This window comes from Argentina silus, assembly GCF_951799395.1.
Source record: "Argentina silus genome assembly, chromosome: 17".
Taxonomy (NCBI): Eukaryota; Metazoa; Chordata; class Actinopteri; order Argentiniformes; family Argentinidae; genus Argentina; species Argentina silus.
Window position 1 is genome coordinate 17,196,321 of NC_139671.1, and position 17,500 is coordinate 17,213,820.

At 44.2% G+C, this 17,500-nt stretch overlaps 2 protein-coding genes across 2 annotated transcripts in view; one reads left to right on the forward strand and one right to left on the reverse strand.

Moving 5' to 3' along the window:
* The window catches only part of LOC310817786 (protein EFR3 homolog B-like), a 24,565-nt gene extending 16,184 nt beyond the window's left edge, over positions 1 to 8,381 (forward strand). The window contains 12 exon segments of the mRNA XM_083688489.1: positions 345 to 517; positions 802 to 824; positions 827 to 876; positions 1,094 to 1,255; positions 2,028 to 2,159; positions 2,294 to 2,361; positions 3,224 to 3,351; positions 3,552 to 3,643; positions 3,777 to 3,825; positions 3,932 to 4,038; positions 4,290 to 4,339; positions 4,781 to 8,381. Of these exon segments, the coding sequence (XP_083544615.1) occupies positions 345 to 517; positions 802 to 824; positions 827 to 876; positions 1,094 to 1,255; positions 2,028 to 2,159; positions 2,294 to 2,361; positions 3,224 to 3,351; positions 3,552 to 3,643; positions 3,777 to 3,825; positions 3,932 to 4,038; positions 4,290 to 4,339; positions 4,781 to 4,886 (1,140 nt within the window). The 3' untranslated portion in view covers positions 4,887 to 8,381.
* A 2,324-nt stretch (positions 8,382 to 10,705) lies between these two features.
* On the reverse strand, positions 10,706 to 11,726 carry LOC310818433 (pro-opiomelanocortin-like; the record flags this gene model as incomplete). Its single annotated transcript, XM_083689378.1, has 2 exons — positions 10,706 to 11,164; positions 11,607 to 11,726. 2 exons carry the CDS (start codon positions 11,724 to 11,726, stop codon positions 10,706 to 10,708), a joined length of 579 nt encoding a protein of 192 aa, XP_083545504.1.
* Positions 11,727 to 17,500: the final 5,774 nt, after the last annotated feature.

Below are 17,500 nucleotides of genomic sequence, written 5' to 3' on the forward strand. Positions count from 1 at the left end.
AGCTGACCACAGCTGATCACAGGTGACCACAGGTGACCACAGGGAGGGAGGGAGAGAGAGAGAGAGAGAGAGAGAGAGAGAGAGAGAGAGAGAGAGAGAGAGAGAGAGAGAGAGAGAGAGAGAGAGAGAGAGAGAGAGAGAGAGAGAGAGAGAGAGAGAGAGAGAGAGAGAGAGAGAGAGAGAGAGAGAGAGAGAGAGAGAGAGAGACAGCTCAGAGTGAAGTGAAGAAAGAGAAAATGACATCACGGGCCACCGTTCCACCATCATGGCCATCGAATGATCCTCTTCACCGTCTTTCTCCTCTCTCTCCCCTCCCCACCCCATCCTCCCTTTCCCCCCTCCAGGTGACGGCAGGGTTCCAGACCACCAACATGCTGACGGCCATGCCCAGCTCCTTCCTGGAGCCCCTGCTCTCCTTCTCCCTGATGGAGGACCCCGAGATCCGCCTGCTGGTGCTCACCATCCTCATCAGCCTCATCGACCGCCACGACAACACGCCCAAGTTCTCCACCATCAGGTCAGGACGCGTGCACACACACACACACACACACACACTATTTCTTTCAGTCTCTCTCTCTCTGTTTATTTTCTCTCTACTCTCCTCTTTCTCTCTCTCTCTCTTTCTGTTTATTTTCTCTCCCTCTCCTCTTTCTAGCTCGCCCTCCTTTCTCACCGTCTCCCTCTCCTTGTCTCTTTCCTCTCTCTCTCTCTCCCCCATGGTGAAAAAACTGAGCTGAACTCAAGCTCTCAAACAGCCTCTGTTTACCTCTGACGTCATCTGACCTCTCTGTCTCTCCGTAGCATCATATCCGACATCTCGGTGCTCAACTCAAAGTGGACAAGTGTTCCAGACAGGACAATCTGTTTATGAAAAAGGTGAGCCCCCCCCCCCTCTCTCTCTCTCTCTCTCTCTCTCTCTCTCTGTGTTTCTCTCCCTCCATCTCTCTCTGTCTCTCTCTCTCTGTCTGTCTCTCTCTGCCTCTCTCTGTCTCTCTCTCTCTCTGTCTCTCTCTCTCTCTCTCTGTCTCTCTCTCTCCTGCCCTTTCCCTTTTTGTAGTCTCATGCCCTTGGCTCTTGTGACTCCATTTCCCAGCATGCCCAGCAGCTGTACCGCCACATCTACGTGTCCTGTAAGGAGCAGAGCAGCGGCCAGGCCCACTTCCAGATCCTCTACACCCTGCTGGCCCTCATCAGCATGGAGCTGGCTAACGAAGAGGTGGTGGTGGACCTCATACGGCTAGCACTGGCCCTGCAGGTACTCTATACACACACACACACACACACACACACATACATACTGTCTATACATGCACACACACACATACTGTCTATACATACACACACACGCACACACACTCTCAACCACACATACTGTATGTATGCACACACACACACACACTCTCAACCACACATACTGTAAATATGCACACACACACACACATATGTCATGCTGCAGATTATGTATACACACACACACACACACAAACACACACTCTAGTGTGAGACAGGTAGCGTGCAAACTGCCAACGCAACAGAATGCACCTGAGCCCACCTGCACCCTGATGTAGGTTCACTTGAGCCCACCTGCACCCTGACGTAGGTTCACTTTCGCGTTTCCTCTCCTAATGGTAACGGCTGGTTAATGCAAGTTCCAGTTACGCCCCCGCACGCATTTCATTCCTCAGCGGGCATGACGGACCTGGAAAAGCAATCACGTCTCTGACCTCGTCGGCTCACAGACACCCCTGTGGCACACCGCCCAGAGTGGGCTGCTGATAAACATCTCACATTTTCATTTTCATACAGTCGCTCTCACACACACACACACACACACACACACACACACACACACACACACACACACTCAACCACACATACTGTATGTATGCACACAGACACGCAGAAAACTAAGCTTTACATATACAGTGAGTCACTCCCTATGGACAACGTTATTCTGATCTCTCTCCCTCTCCCTCTCTCTCCCTCTCTCTCTCTCTCTCTCTCTCTTTCTCTCTCTCTCTCTGTAGGACCTGGCTCTGTCCACTGAGGAGCCTCTGCCTGTGTATAACCGCTGTGCTGTCCACGCGCTCTCGGCTGCCTACCTCAACCTCATCTGCCAGCTCACCACTGTCCCCTCCTTCTGCCAGCACATACACGAGGTGAGTGTGTGTGTGTGTGTGTGTGTGTGTGTGTGTGTGTATGAATGATGTGCACATGTGTTATCGGCATTAGATTGACATCAAACAGCCTCATCATGAATAGTGTTTCTCCTGCCCCCACCCCCCCACCCCAGGTGATTGAGATGAGACAGAAAGAGGTGCCCTACCTGCTGCCCGAGGACGTCTTCATAGAACACCCCAAGTAAGTGTCTGATGTCTTACCACGGGAGGCTGGTGGAGGTAGAACTGACTGCAACCTGCAGGTTTAGTCCATTACCACTAGGGGGCAGACAAACGATGTTCATTCCTAGTGAAATAGATATGTTTGTAATGGTCCTTAGTCTACCCATGTTCTCTGTTCAGCAGAGTGGCAGCAGTCTCGGTTCGTCCGCTTCCCAAAGCACTTCTACCCTAATGCTCTTTCCATTAGAGAGGAAACTTCACTTATGATTCATGCAGCATTCAGGGGCAGTCAAAATGGCCTTTTCCACTGAACCTGAAAATCTTTTAGTGCTGCATTCGCAGAGAGCGGTTCTGAGTGGTCTGGACTCTTTTTGGACGGTCTTTGTCTCCAGCGTTGCCATCTCTCTTTTTTTCTCTTTCACCTCTCCTATTGACCTGTTTCTTTCACCTCTCCCGTATTTGTGTTGAGTGCTCTTTGAAGCACAGATGGCTGTGGAGGAAGGAAGAAAGTGCACTTTGCCATCATAAAAAATGTGTTTCTTTATCGAAACGTATTGTTACAACAAAGTTTCAACATAAATTAACATCTGCCCTGTAGCTGACGCTTTTATCCAAAGCCACTTACGTTGCGGTGAGTGCATATATTTGTCCGTATATATGGTCCCGGCGGGAATCGAACCTACAAACCTAAGCTCAACAGAAGTTCCTTTCCTGCCTTTCTCACTTGTCCATGTTTTTTTTCTCTCTCTTTCTCTCTCTCTCTCACACACTTTCCGTCTCTTTTTCTTTTTCTCTCTCTCTTTCTCTCCATCTTCCCTCTCTCTCTCTCACTCCCTCCCTCCCACTCCCTCTCTCTCTCTCTCTCTCTCTCTCTCTCTCAGGCTTCCTGCCTCCCTGGAGAAGTTGGAAGGAGAGGTCTTGTTCCAGCAGTCGAAGATTACTGAGGTCCTGGGGGGAAGTGGCTACAACATAGACAGACTGGCCACATCCTATGTCCCCCAGTTCACAGGTAACACACACACACACACATACACACACACACACACAGTCCACCTCGAGGAACCTCACTTGACATTATGAGAAATTAAAACCTTTGGGATGCAGTACCACACTCTCGGAGGACTCTTGCACGGGTTAACTAGATACATAAATGTAAAGAACTCAACGTAAATGGACAGGTTTGTCTAAAGAGTTGAATTGTCTCTTTAGATGAAGACCGCCTAGCAAAGAGGAAGAGCATCGGAGACAACATCTCACTGCAGGTGGAGGTAGAGTCCAGGAACAGCCCAGAGAAAGAAGAGGTGAGCAGAACACACACACACACACACACAAACACATACTGTGCAATCACCACAAACACACACTTACTGAACCCCGTTTGAACATGTTCCTCAATCGGCCACTCCCAACTGTGTGTATGATCTCATTCTGCAGAGGACTCCGGCAGAGGAGATCACATTTGAAACCCTGAAGAACGCCATCGGTAAATCCACCTCAGAACTGTATCTTTCATACGTCATTGGGTCAAATGCTAAGGGGGATTGATGACTTACAAGTCTGTGTGTGTGTGTGTGTGTGTCCTCCCTCAGTGGACAGTGTGGGCATGGAGGAGCAGGAGAGAGAGCGCAGGAGACTGGTGGTGGAGAAGTTTCAGAAGGCCCCCTTTGAGGAGATCGCTGCCCACTGTGGTGCCAGGGTAACAAAACCTTATCATTATTATCTACCCCTGATTTATAATACATATCTAGCTATCTATCTATCTACACACACTCTCTCTTTCTTTCTTTCTCTCTCTCTGTCTCTCCATCTTCCCTCTCTCTCACTCCACTCCCTCTCTTTCTTTCTTACATTTTTCAGTATGTATGATCAGCGGGATTTTCAAGATGTCACCCTGCACTTGTGCTAACCTGTGAATATCTGCCATTTTATCCTTCTCTCTCTCTCCAGGCCACCTTACTGCAGAGCAAACTCAATCAGATCTTTGAGATCACAATCAGGTAAGAGAAAATACTCTGGGATGGGATAAGTCACCCTTTGAATCCCCTTTGAATGAAGGTTTTGTTTTGTTTTGTTTTATTTGAATAAGACACATTCTGATTAAAACAACAAAATTAAAGGCCATAGAGCAGCATTTTTTTGGGGTCGGGACCCAAGGTGGGTTGGTTGCGTAAAAAACATGGAAGGTGAGTCTGAAGAATGCGTTTATGCATATACTGCACTATAGTTAATAATGTAATCTGCCACCCATGCTCATCTAAAACGCAGATGGCCCATGCCGCTCAAGTTCTGCTGTGAAATGGAGACATGTCTGTTAAATGCCGGTCCCCTTTTTACACAAATGGCAATTCAAGGTTCTCCCCCTAAAAATGTGTGTGTGAGTGGCGCTGTGCTGTCAATGATGATGATGACAATGAGTGTGGTCTTGTTCCCACCCTCAGACCCCCACCCAGCCCCTCAGGCACCATCTCCTCGGGCTACGGTCAGACCCAGAGTCGATCGGTGCCTGTCTACGAGATGAAGTTTCCAGACCTCTGCGTCTACTAGACCCAGGGGCCACAGTGACATCATGGAACCCAGGAGAGAGAGCCACAGTAGCCCTTCAGTGTCATCGTCACCCCCCCCCCCCCCCCCCCCCCCCCCGCACTCCGACAGACTTGACTGGCCAGGTGTTTTTTTTACACTGTGAAAAAAAGGCAGCAGTATGAACCTTTGACCCCTCATCCTTTGCTTGACCCCCCTCGACCTCCCTAAAGGCCCTTTTTTACTGCCACATCCTGTTGGATTGTGTGTTGTTGCCTGGGGGACTGTGATGGAGAACAAAGGATGAAGTGGTAATCGCACACTCTCTGCATGCCCACCTGTGACTTGAAACATCAGTAATCACGACGCCATCACTGTTCCAGACAATTGCCTCGTTTTGTTTTTGTTTGCCAATGAAGACCGAGTCCGATTTAGATTTACCACACCTGACTTGCAAAACCATCAAGTCTGACTGAGAACGGTCAACTTAAGAGAGATTGCCATGTCAATAGGGTTAGCCTGGGTTAATGTTCTAACCCCTGTATGGGCTTTGACATTGTTTTTCTCCTCAAGGTTGATGCCAGTTGCAGTGTTCTTGTGTTCTTCCAACAGGAATAGAGCAGCATGTTGTTGTGTGTGAGTGATTCTCACACTGCTGTGTTCCCTCTCCCAGTTTGATGGAGTATACTACTGTATTACAGCACACCGTACTGGCCATAGTGCTCAAGGCATTGGGTCTATTTTAGAGACTGAACCAAAAGTCTTGAGATGCTGTTTTTCTTGTGTTTTATTGTGATTTTATTTTCCTGAAGAATAATTTCTACTGCTGAACGCTTGTCACATGTCTGTCTGTTATTGTCTTGAGAATGAGAGAGGCTACTTGTTAGCCAGGACTGCTTTTAAATCCATTATTTTGGGATGGTTTCCCCTCTTGTTTAGCTTTTTTTTTTATGATGTACTACTGTATGTTTTAATCCATGCTTTGGCTTCAACGATTGAAGTTCAAGACCTGTGTGCTATCCTCCCAAATTGAGAGTGCCTTACAGGTGACTCAAGATAAACTAGATTACACCAGTGTCAACCAGTTTGAATCAGATTCAATCCACATAAGACCACATTCGTAGCTACCCATACTAAGTATCAGAAGTGTTTACAGTTAGTTTCAATACTTCAACACTAGTACAGTACAGTATAAACACATAAATCAACCACCTATATTATTTCTTTGTCATATATATGTATATACAGAATACAGAGTGAAGTACAGTTCATATCTATAAACTGATGTAAATGAGTGTTTTTTTTGTGTATAAAGATATATAAATCACATTTTAGACTGCACTGACTCAAGCTATACTAAAGGGAAAAATCGACTAATACGTATCGAGTATTTAAACCTTATGTGAGCTACTAAATTGAGAACTAACCAGCATGATGATTTCACCGGACGCAGAATAATCTGCTAGGGGATTCTGCAGTCATTTCAAAGAGTTATTGCCAGGCCGCGAGGAGGGACGAGATGAAAATATAGTGTGTTGTCAAATAGTTTAGCTTCTGATGTTCAATGCTTTGTATTGTAGCAGGAGCATATATAGAACCCCCCCCCCCCGTCCGTCTGTCGTACTGCCATCGTCACAGTTTTAGTCACTGTGTTTAGTCTGTAGTCCCTCGATTGTGCCATCATCACACATGACGTCCTTCTCTCCCTGTCCCTTAGTGATGACATCGTCAGCCCTGCTAGCATAAGGCAGGAGAATGGGCCTTTGGCGGTAGATGCTACTACTGGCACCGTAGCAGATTCCCAAGAATCCATCTCAGCAAGTTTAGTGTCTAGTGTCTAGTGAAATCATTCTTAATGCTCATGCCCTGGTAAACAGGCATAAAAACAAAAATAAATAAAAAAAAGTACAACGGCAATAATTTGAAAAGCCCGGCGGCCAGTGTGTTTCAGCATTTGCCAGATAGAATTTTCAAGTTTCAGCCGTTAAGCGTCAGTGAGGCAAATGCAGAAACAGACCGGCATCCAGGCTAAATAGCCCCATCTGTAGGTAATCCATACAATCCATGGTCTGTGTTTTGATAAAGGCCTTTCTGTACCCGGGATGGTGCTGTGACACTGTCTGTTCCGTGACATTGTAAGACCCCTTCCTGTGGCTTTTGTGAACTGACTCCAATGGGCATGCTCTCCATGTTGCTGTCATTGACAATGTGGTGTCTGTCGGCCATCTTGATGGTGTTCTGTGTGTCTTTGTTGCTACGAACATGCACTATACTGTGTTTGTTTGTTTGTTTGTGTCAACACATGCCAGTAGTGTTCCAGATGGCCCATTGACTAGTGTGCTGTTTTTCTTCATTTATTCATGTTTAACGAATAACTAAATTTTTTCTGTGTTTCTTTGTATGAGTGAGTGAGTGTGTGTGCGTATGCGTGTTCAGGCATTGCCCCAAGACCAAACTATTGAAACCCAGTTTACAAATTAGTACAATGGCTCCTTACTTCTTTTCTCATGAAGAACAATGTATGAACAACGTGCAGCTCATTAACCTTCCAGTTACACCAATATTAAGTGACAGTTATAACACAACTATACCACTATAACAACTCATTGCCTTTTTCAGTACAGGCTAACCAATACTACTCTACTTGGTGTAAATGTAATGCGCTATTCTGATCTGTTACTGTTATAACCTTCTCTAGCTCCCGCGTATTGTGATGTAGCCGTTTACATGCTAGTGCCGTAGGTCAATCTATCTATCTAACTTTGCACTTTAAACTGGATTCCCTAGTGACAAAGGCAGCTTTTACATGGAGGAAATGCCTTACGAGTTTTGGACCTGACTTTGCATGCTAGTGATGTAGTTATAGTATACAGCTGTATGACCATCTACAGTATGAGAATATACATGATGTCTGTAACCATTTCATCCTGACTTTGATTTTCATTAAAGAATCGTCTTTGCCAATCGCACCGAAAACCAACCCGTTTGATGAAACCTTATTGTTCCAATGAAACATCGACAACATTTTGGAATGGAACTGCATGAAGCTGATGCTGTCGAATCGAAGCATCGTTGTTCTCTCTGCCAATGTCGGAAATGAAAACTCACACTCTTTTGAGCGCTTTGTCAAATACGCACGGTACATCACTGACATTGAGCCATTTATACGGTAACATTAACTGAAAAAAGCTGTTAAACTGTGTAGATCATTGCTAATGAAGACTGAGTTCGATCTAGATGGATCACACCTGGCTTGCAAAAAAACATAAACTCAGATTGAAAGCGGACGACTTGAGAGAGATTGCCATCTCAATAGGAACCTGGGTTAATGTTCTAACCCCTGTATGGGCTTTGACATTGTTTTTCTCCTCAAGGTTGATGCCAGTTGCAGTGTTCTTCCAACAGGAATAGAGCAGCATGTTGTTGTGTGTGAGTGATTCTCACACTGCCCCGTTCTCTCTCCCAGTTTGATGGAGTATACTACTGTGTGTCTTTGATGTTGCCAGACATTACAGCACTGTGCACTGACCAGGGGAGGCTGGTGGAGGTAGGAATCGGAGGACGGGGCCCATTGAAATGCATGGAATGAAATGAGGAATGGTGTCAAACACACAAGTTTGATGCCATTCCTCATTCTGTTCGATGCATTACATTGAGCCCCGTCCTCCGATTTCTACCTTCACCAGCCTCCCCTGGCACTGACTGTGTCCTATTCCTGAATGTTGACCACATGTCTTGCTCTATGGTTTTGTTCCCCTGATTGTCATTTGATTGGTTGTAAATTAAATTAAGTTCATCAATATTGGTTCCTAATGCTTGTTTTCATGCTTTCACAACTTTAAATCTGCATTTAGCTTTCATAACGACACTTAACACCAGTCATTCACTCCCTACTAGAGCCCTGCGCGGGACTGTTTTCTTCATCCCGCTCCCGCCCGCTCTCACTGAATTTCTGACCATTACCGCCCGCGACCGCAGGGTGCGTGTTACACTCCCGCCCGCGACCGCAGTGTGTATGTCCACTCCCGCCCGTGTCCGCAAAACTCTGAGAATTTTTGCCCGCACAATAATAGAGATGCATTGATTTTGTGTCTTCTCCCGTCCCGCAGGAGAAAACACGTAATTTTATAGGCTATTAATAAAGAGATTCATGGGGTTGTTTGTTTTGTTTCCCTGGCCTGCATGTATTTTGACGCGGTTAGGGAAAGCGCTTCTATTTCGTCAAAGCCCTGCTTGAGTTTCTTTTCCACATCATTAACAGTGATCTCCATTGTCGCTAGCCTAGACTACATCCCGATCCCGCAGTGGTTTTTTTAGCCGCCCGTTCCCGCCCGCAGCAAAGTTCAAACCGCCCGCTCCCGCGAGATTTGCGTTGGGTCCCGCGGGACCCGGCGGGACCCAATCCCAATGCAGCCCTCTACTCCCTACCCCTCTTTCCCCTCTCAATCTCCCTCCTTCTCACTGCTGGGGTCCTTTCCATTCCAAATTAATACAACCCCTTCCCTTCCTTCTATGTAGGTGAGCCCTTCAGTTTAAAAAATAGATAAATAATACATTTTAGGGCATTTCTGCTTTATTGGGATAGAGACTGTAGAGATTGACAGGAAGGATGGGAGAGAGGAAGGGAGACATGCAAGACATGTCGAGGGTCGGAATCGAACCAGGATTCTTGCGATTATGTGGTAAGCGTAGTAGTGTGCAATGCTACTAAGCGCCCCCCTTCAGTGACGTTTTGATGAATTTTCAGCTAGTGAGCCCAACCTGAGCGATGGGGAGTGAACGCAGGAAAAGGCAGCAGGAGGGTTCAAATGGAACTCTTTTGATCCCATAAAATACACCAACAGAGATTCCCCCAAGCATTCCATTCACAAGCAAATATTTCTTCAGGAATGGAAAAAAGGACCCTTGGCATACAACATGGTGATGGTTGCAATTATGTAATTATGTATAAGTAGCAGCCACATTCAAAGGTTTTGCAGACTGAGCCCTATGATTGACGATGGAACAGAGGTGGCGATTATTTGACTCATGCTGTTATATTGAGGTAAGCCTGTCTGCTTTGATGGTTCTGTCCCCCCCTGCTAGCTATTCAAGGATTTCTGATTTCTGGTCGACAGGGCTCACACAAAGTCCCATTCATTGCTATATGAAATACTGTAAAATACTGTATATTACATTATTGTTCACACATAATTTTTTCTACACATTCATAGCTTTCTATTTTTGTGCATTCGTTTTGAAGCACCCTTGTCATATACAAGAAGACTGAACTCCATGTTGATTGACACAAAGCAGTATATGTTTAATGGCATTTTCATTTACAATATGGTACAGTATATCTCTGTAAAAATAAAGAGGCAATATAGCTTTCTCACCCATTCCCTCCCCACTCCCCCCAGTCTACCATTCATACTCAGTATTCAGAGGTTCTATCCCATGTCAGGGACAAATGTATGTCTTTATACATCACTCAAGTCAAGGCCAGATGTCAATTTTACAGGGCCTTATTGAATAGAAAACAATAACAATTAATAGGGGTGTACACCAAGGAATAAATATGAACATGAGATCACTGATTACATTGCTGCACTTGAAGATTATATTACTTTGTCTTACCCTAGAAACCCTGAAATTGTTATTTTTATTGAATAGGCCTCCTAGTGATTAACAGGTGCCGTTGGTCATCGAAACATGCAGTTCATATCAGCCTCTCTCTTTTCCTTCTTTATGACAAATTCTATCCCTCCCTTTTCCCTTTTTCCCCACGGAGCCCCTCTCTACTGCCCGTCCTGGGCGATGACGTTCCTGAGTAGCGTGAGCCGGGGCTTGTGGGATTGCTCGGCCTAGGGGTTCACAAAGCTGTCGTAGCGTTTGGAGACGGGCGGGGTTCCCCAGCGGAAGTGAGCCATCACATAGGTGTCGTCCTTCTTCTTCTGCAGCCCCGGCTGGGCGGCGGGTCTGGCGCCAGGCCCGACCAGAGCCTGGGCCCCTCCGTCCTCCAGGCTGCCCAGCTGCCTGCGTCCCTGCGGGCTGAAGCTGCCCTCAGAGGAGTCCCCCTCCCCCTGGGTGAGGGCAAAGACTTTGATGGGGCGGCGTTTGCGGCCGCCGGGTTTCCCCCAGCGGAAGTGCTCCATGGAGTAGGAGCGCCTCTCCTCGTTATTGGCCTCTGGTTGAGGGTCCACCCCCGTAGGCTCCATGGTCAGGGCGGTGAACAGGATGCCCAGGGTGAGGCTGTCCTCGGTGGACTGATCCTTTGGGAAGTTGGACTCTAGGGACTCAGATTTGCAGCGGTGGATGCACTCCTGTTGGTTGAAAGGGAAGAGATTGACAAGGGATGGCTAGAGACAGTGATTGTGCTCTCAATGAAATTGAAACACAACATCGATGGTTGATAGTAAACAAATGTGCATATTACAAATATGATATGGTGGGGGCGCTTAGTGGCTTAGCACACTAATGCGCATACCACGTAATCGCAAGGTTCCTGGTTTGATTCCGACCCTCGACATATCTTGCATGTCATCCCTCCTCTCTCTCTCACCCATCCTTCCTGTCAATCTCTACTGTCTCTATCTCAATAAAGCAGAAATGTCCAAAAATATGATGCTGATGGTGTTAATGGTAACTGTGGAATTTGGATAGGAACAGTAATTATGATAATTGCAAGGACAATGGTGATTAGTGATTAGGTAGTTCTTAACGTTGTGGATGATGATGATGATGATGATGACGATGAAGATTCACCTGTATCCTATCCTCTGAGCTGAGGTCTTTGCAGCGGGCACTCTCCCAACACTGCCCCCCAACCCCGGGGCGAGACATACACGCCACGGCCACTGCTAACAACCAGGACACACACACCATCTTCAGTCTATCACTGTACAGGAGACACAAAGATACATCACAGATCACATACAGTAGACACATGCAAAACACAACTTCTTCAGCCTATCATTCCATCGGACACAAAAAGTGTTGAGCCAATGGGAGGTATCCAGATGTCATCTTCAACCAATCACTGAAGAGAACCAAGGAGTTGTTTGGTAGGATATAACCTTGTTGAGAGAAGGCCTTCCTAGTTTGGAAAGCCTGGGAAAATCCTTTGCAGAAAGTAAAAGTAAAAAAAGTGGATTATTATTATTTATTTTTTTTAAATGAGTGGACAGGTTTTGTTCCATTTCCTTCAATGTTGCAAGTCAGCATAGGCAACAACTCTTACAAAATAGTCTTACCTGGTCGGAACAGACAAAGCACATAACAACAAGCAACCATTCTACGGGCATATGTTCTTGGAATGCAATATCCAATTAAATGACTAACACATTCTCCCATGGCTGTGTCCAGTTCAATCCAAGCCAGATCTGCTAATCAAAACCTCTCCAGACCTCCAAAAGAAGTGTGAGAACAACGTTCTCTACGATTTGGAGGTATGGCTATGTGAGGCCAGGTAGGATACAGTCGAGATGGCTCCCATGGTAACTTGTCTATTAGCCTTTAAGAACATAGCTCTGTAAAATCAATTTTCATTGTGATGTCATGTTTAAGATTCGGTGTTTCGATGACCTCTAGGACACTTCATAAACTCACTCTCCCATCAACCCTCATCCCTGACAAAGACATCGCAGAGAGGTTAGGGGGGCAAAACACTAGAGGCATAGGGGTTGAGTAAGTTCAGGAGTTGAGTCCACTAGCAGATCCACATCATCTCGCTCTCAACATTTCTCCTGCGTCACCAGAACTAATATAAGCACTGCTATTGGAACAGAATGAATGTAGGATACAAAAGGGCTTTCAACGAGTGAAGGACAAACTATGAGACTGGGAAAGTGATTTGCCATTCATACTGTATTACAGTAGCCGAATGGTCTTTTCTTTCCGCCCTATCTTGTTTCATTCATTCACAGAGATCCTGGTGAGGAGATATATATCTATATGTCTTTGTTGCATGTGTGACATCCAAAAGGAAATATTCTTTTCAAAGACGGCTTCATGGTCGTTTGTGTCTCAGTTGCTCTCCGGAGAAATCCATTGGGGCGCACACACACACACACACACACACACACACACACACACACACACACACACACACACACACACATCGCAATGCAGATATTGAGCGGCATTCATAGCCTCATCCCACGCATGCTCTGGAACATTCTCAGATGTTGTAAAAGATGCACAATTAAGCCACTGAATGGCAGTCGGCCTTCAATGCCCTTGTGACGCATCTCTCTGCCTGTTGCTTTTCTGTTAGCAGCCGTTTAAATCAACAAATCGATTCCTCCACCTGTTTCACGTATCTCTTAGTCATCCACTCACTGATAACCCTGAGTGGAACAACACAAAAGTGTTCTATAGTAGATCTTGGAACATCTGTGTCCTACCTATGCATTCATTGAAAGCTCATTTAAGACATACATATTCTGTACTATCAAAAAGACTTGGTTTAGTGGCTTTTTGAAGAATTTTGAAGAATTACAGGGACATTGGTATTTACAGTACGATTTCTATCTAACTTTTGAACACTTACCAAATCAAATCAGATTTTATTTGTCAGGTACATCGCATACAGCCGTCATTGACAGTGAAATGCATTGGGAGATTGCATCTTGCTCCTCGCTCAACAACAACAATCAGCAACAATCAACACTAGTCAACACTAAAAAGTAATTTAAAAAAAAGTATAGAACCACCTAATGATAAAACAAATACTAACAAAGCAGGGTTCCCTTTTCATCCCAACGCCACAAAAAGAAAACTGTGTAATGGTGCAAATGCACACATGGGGCAGACCTCCAAAAGAAGTGTGAGACCCCCAGACCTCCAGAAGAAGTAAAAGTAAAAATCATCTCAATCGATACCTAATCAGTGTTTCACAGCCTCTAGCCTCATTGCCACTTAGCCTTGCACAGCCTACAAAATGTATTGTTTTATTGTTCTATTTTGTAAATTTATTATTATTTTGTTATTGTTTTTTCTGTCCCATGCACCAACCTCACCAAGTCAATTTCCTGTATGTGCAAATATACTTGGCCAAATAAAAGAAAATGATTCAGATTTTCTGTTTCCCTCCTTCCCTATGTACAGTACATATCAGTGTCTCTGCAGTACAGCAATCTTCCTGGATGAAATGGAGTTCATTAGACTGCTAACTTCAAGGCTACACTGTCTGTATTGTTAAGCTAAGCTCTGCCCTCCAAGGAGCCATATACTTTTCATTGATTAAAATGTCACATTTCTAGTCACAGGATTAATTGTGATAAAACCCCAATGAGATGTACAGTACCATGTTATTGGTCATAGGGCATCCTGGATGAACACACAACAATCATTTTTTATTTGTTTATATTAATGTTCATGAATGGTTAGAAATGTCATATTTCCGGTTAGCATGATCATATTTATTCTGTTTTGCCTCACATGTAACTCACAATAAATTATTGAAATATCAGAATACTTTTTACAATGATTGTAAAATGTTCTATTTGGTCATGAAATACCAATTGGGTTCCAGAATACATGGATTAGGCTATTCAATTGATTATATACAAAAAAAGAGTATCAAAATAAATAAATAGTTGAAATCATGCAGAGTTTCTGAAGTGTCTGCTTGTATTGTTAAAAGATTTCTCTCTCTTACCTTCTCCAAAGTGTCTTTTTCTCTCTGTTTTTTTCCTCCGATTGCCTCGCTTTTCACAGGTACTCCTGTTTTTCTTTGCGGTCTCTGCTGTCTTTCTTTGCTCCGTCTGGTAGATAGCAGTTTCTTTTATAGTCACAGGTGCATGGAGCCGGTCTGTGTGTGTATTTGTGTGTGTGTGTGTGTGTGTGTGGTCCTCCTAATTGAAAGATGCTAGTTCACGTCACCCGGCAACAGGTGAAGTATTAAAAGGGAATTGACACTTGTCTCATAGTGTGTGTGTATATGTGTGCATATCCCCAAAATATACACATGGTATGTCAAGGCCAGTACTCTGCCACGACACCAGATTTTAGAATGCGCCTTGTAAAAACAGGGTCAAAACAAAACTTCCCAATGAACATTCTTCATGCAATCTTTTAACAATCTAAATAACAACTGCAAAATGTGAGGACAGCAAGGCATGGCTATAACAGCAATACATAACTATTTATGCCTTTTTAGGTTTTGCCTTGAAAACAGTTTGTTTGGGATGATCCATGTTATAACTGTTACACTACTGGGCCACTACAACATACCCTACTGTGGGCCTTGTGTAATGGCTGGAGTACTTAGGCAGAGGACTCAAAAGCACGACTTGGAGACAAAACTTAAATCCAATAGAATAATCTTCACTTTAAATAAAGGTACGGTACACAGGTAGTCAGTCAACGGGTAGGCAGATAATCCAGGAAGGGGGTAGGCAAAACAGGGTTCGGTACACAGGTAGGCAGTTCAAAAAGGCAGCCAGATAATTCAATAAGGGGAAGGCTAAAAAGCAAAGTCAAAAACACACTTGGAGATAAAGAAAACAGGAATATTTATCACAAGGAAATGCTGAGACGTATGAAAAGAAGGTACAAAGACGAACTGGCACAGAGACTGGGGAACACACAGACCAAATACACAGGGAAGGATGATGAGAAACAGGTGAAGCCAATCAGGGCGGGGTCGACAATCACACAGGCGGGAAACGCACAAGGGTAGGTAGTGAAGTGTCTGAAAACAAAAATGAATAACATGAAACAAAGACAAACATAAACTAAGAAACAGGACGAGATGTTACACCTTGGTTCTACCATTTATGAAACTATACAGTGAATGCAAAGGCTAAGTCTAAGGTATTAATTATCTAATGTATTTTTTTGCCCACTTGAAAATAGAAATACATTTTGAATCAAACTGAATCAAAATGTTTTGGCACAAGTACTTTGTATTTTATTTTCATACATTGGTATTTAGGCTATTTTGTATTTTGTAACAAGTGTGTGTGTGTGTCATTTTCTCTTGTTGGATCGCGTGTGTGTGTGTTTCACATTATATGTACAAAAACACTGCGTAGGACATACTTGCCTTTCCCTGTAAAAGCAAGATTACAGGTTTGGCCAACTAAGTATAACTTAACACTCATGATCCTTTTTTTTTTTACAAGTAGGCTGCTCTTTTGATGTCAGCTATTAAGATACAGATATTTGACAGCCTTGGACATGTGCATTACTTGACAGTACGTGGGAGGGGAGGGACAGAGAGGGGGTTGAGAGATTTTAAAACATTTTTCATCCGCTTTAGGTACAGAAACATATAAACACACAAGGGTGCTGTGTCCTTGAAGGATGAGGCGATTTTCCCCCCTCTGTACAGTTGTGTGTGTGTGTGTGTGGGTGGGTGTCTGTGTCTGTGTCTGTGTCTGTGGGTGCATGGACATGTTGACACACACTCTCTCTCTCTGGGTAAGGTTAGCACCAGATCTGAGACCCTTTCCTGCCCATATTGTCAGTGAATGGATACTCAAGGAGGTGTTAAACAGTACAGGTCAATACTAATCTGTCACAGATGAACAGTGTGGAGTAATGTATTCATAGGGAAAGGTTGAAAAAGGGTAGTGTCCAAATCAGTTATTACTAAGCGTATTGGTTTCATAGGTTTTCATGAAAAGGGGAACATACAGAGTGGAACATTTCTAGCAAAAGATCTGACTCATTCATACAACGTCATTACTGCACCTGCACAGTTACAGCAGGTGGAAAGGTGGCTAAACTATCTTTGGTTGTTGGAACCTCTCGTCACCGAGGACTTTAGATATTCTGTATTGGCCAATGGTTAAAGCCTGTTGGAGAGAGACGCACAAACACACGCACTGAAAAAAAACAATGCTTTCCGAAGGAGGATGGTCTGAATCACTACATGTAGCCATAGATTTCAAGGAAAGAAAAGAACTGTGTACGCTAGTGGAGAAACTAAAGTTTCTATTGGCAGCTCTTTACATTCTGTAGCGCTTCCGTTTTCCAGTCAATGTAGAATGATTTGGACATTGAGAAAGTATATCCCCACACAATGATGATATCAGGACTCAACATTTAAAAAAAGCTTTTCATTCACTTTAATTTCTCTCTTTAGAACAGGATATTTTTTGTGTTTTTAGCTTTAGCTTGGAGACCTTGACCTTGGTCTTGAAATTATTAGTGTGTGTGTCTGTGTGTGTGTGTGTGTGTGTGCATGAATCAATGAATCAACTAAAAACACAGTACAAAAGCTGTTTTTAAATATTTGCATTGATTACTATGATGCATGTTTGATTCATTCTTATGATAAGTGACGTCATTCCTACGCATTTCTAGTACCGTATCGAATGCCTTGGAGAGGTCTATAAATATGGCAGTACAATGTTGTTTTCGATTTAGGACATTTAACACATTGTCTTAGACAAGTGTAGCAGCTGAGATTGTGCCCAATGTCCAGGTCTAAAGATAGATTGGTTCTAGAATGCCACATTTAGAATAGAAAGAAAACAAAAAGGTTCTTAGCTGAGAGTTGACCAGGGACTCTAATACTTGGAGATGCAAGATAGCTTGGATATTGGACCATAGTTATCTAGGTCAGAGGGGTTTATGGAGAGGGAGTATGGTACATTTAAAGACATATAAGGGCATATTGTAATCCCACACCTAGGGGAAAAGGTCAC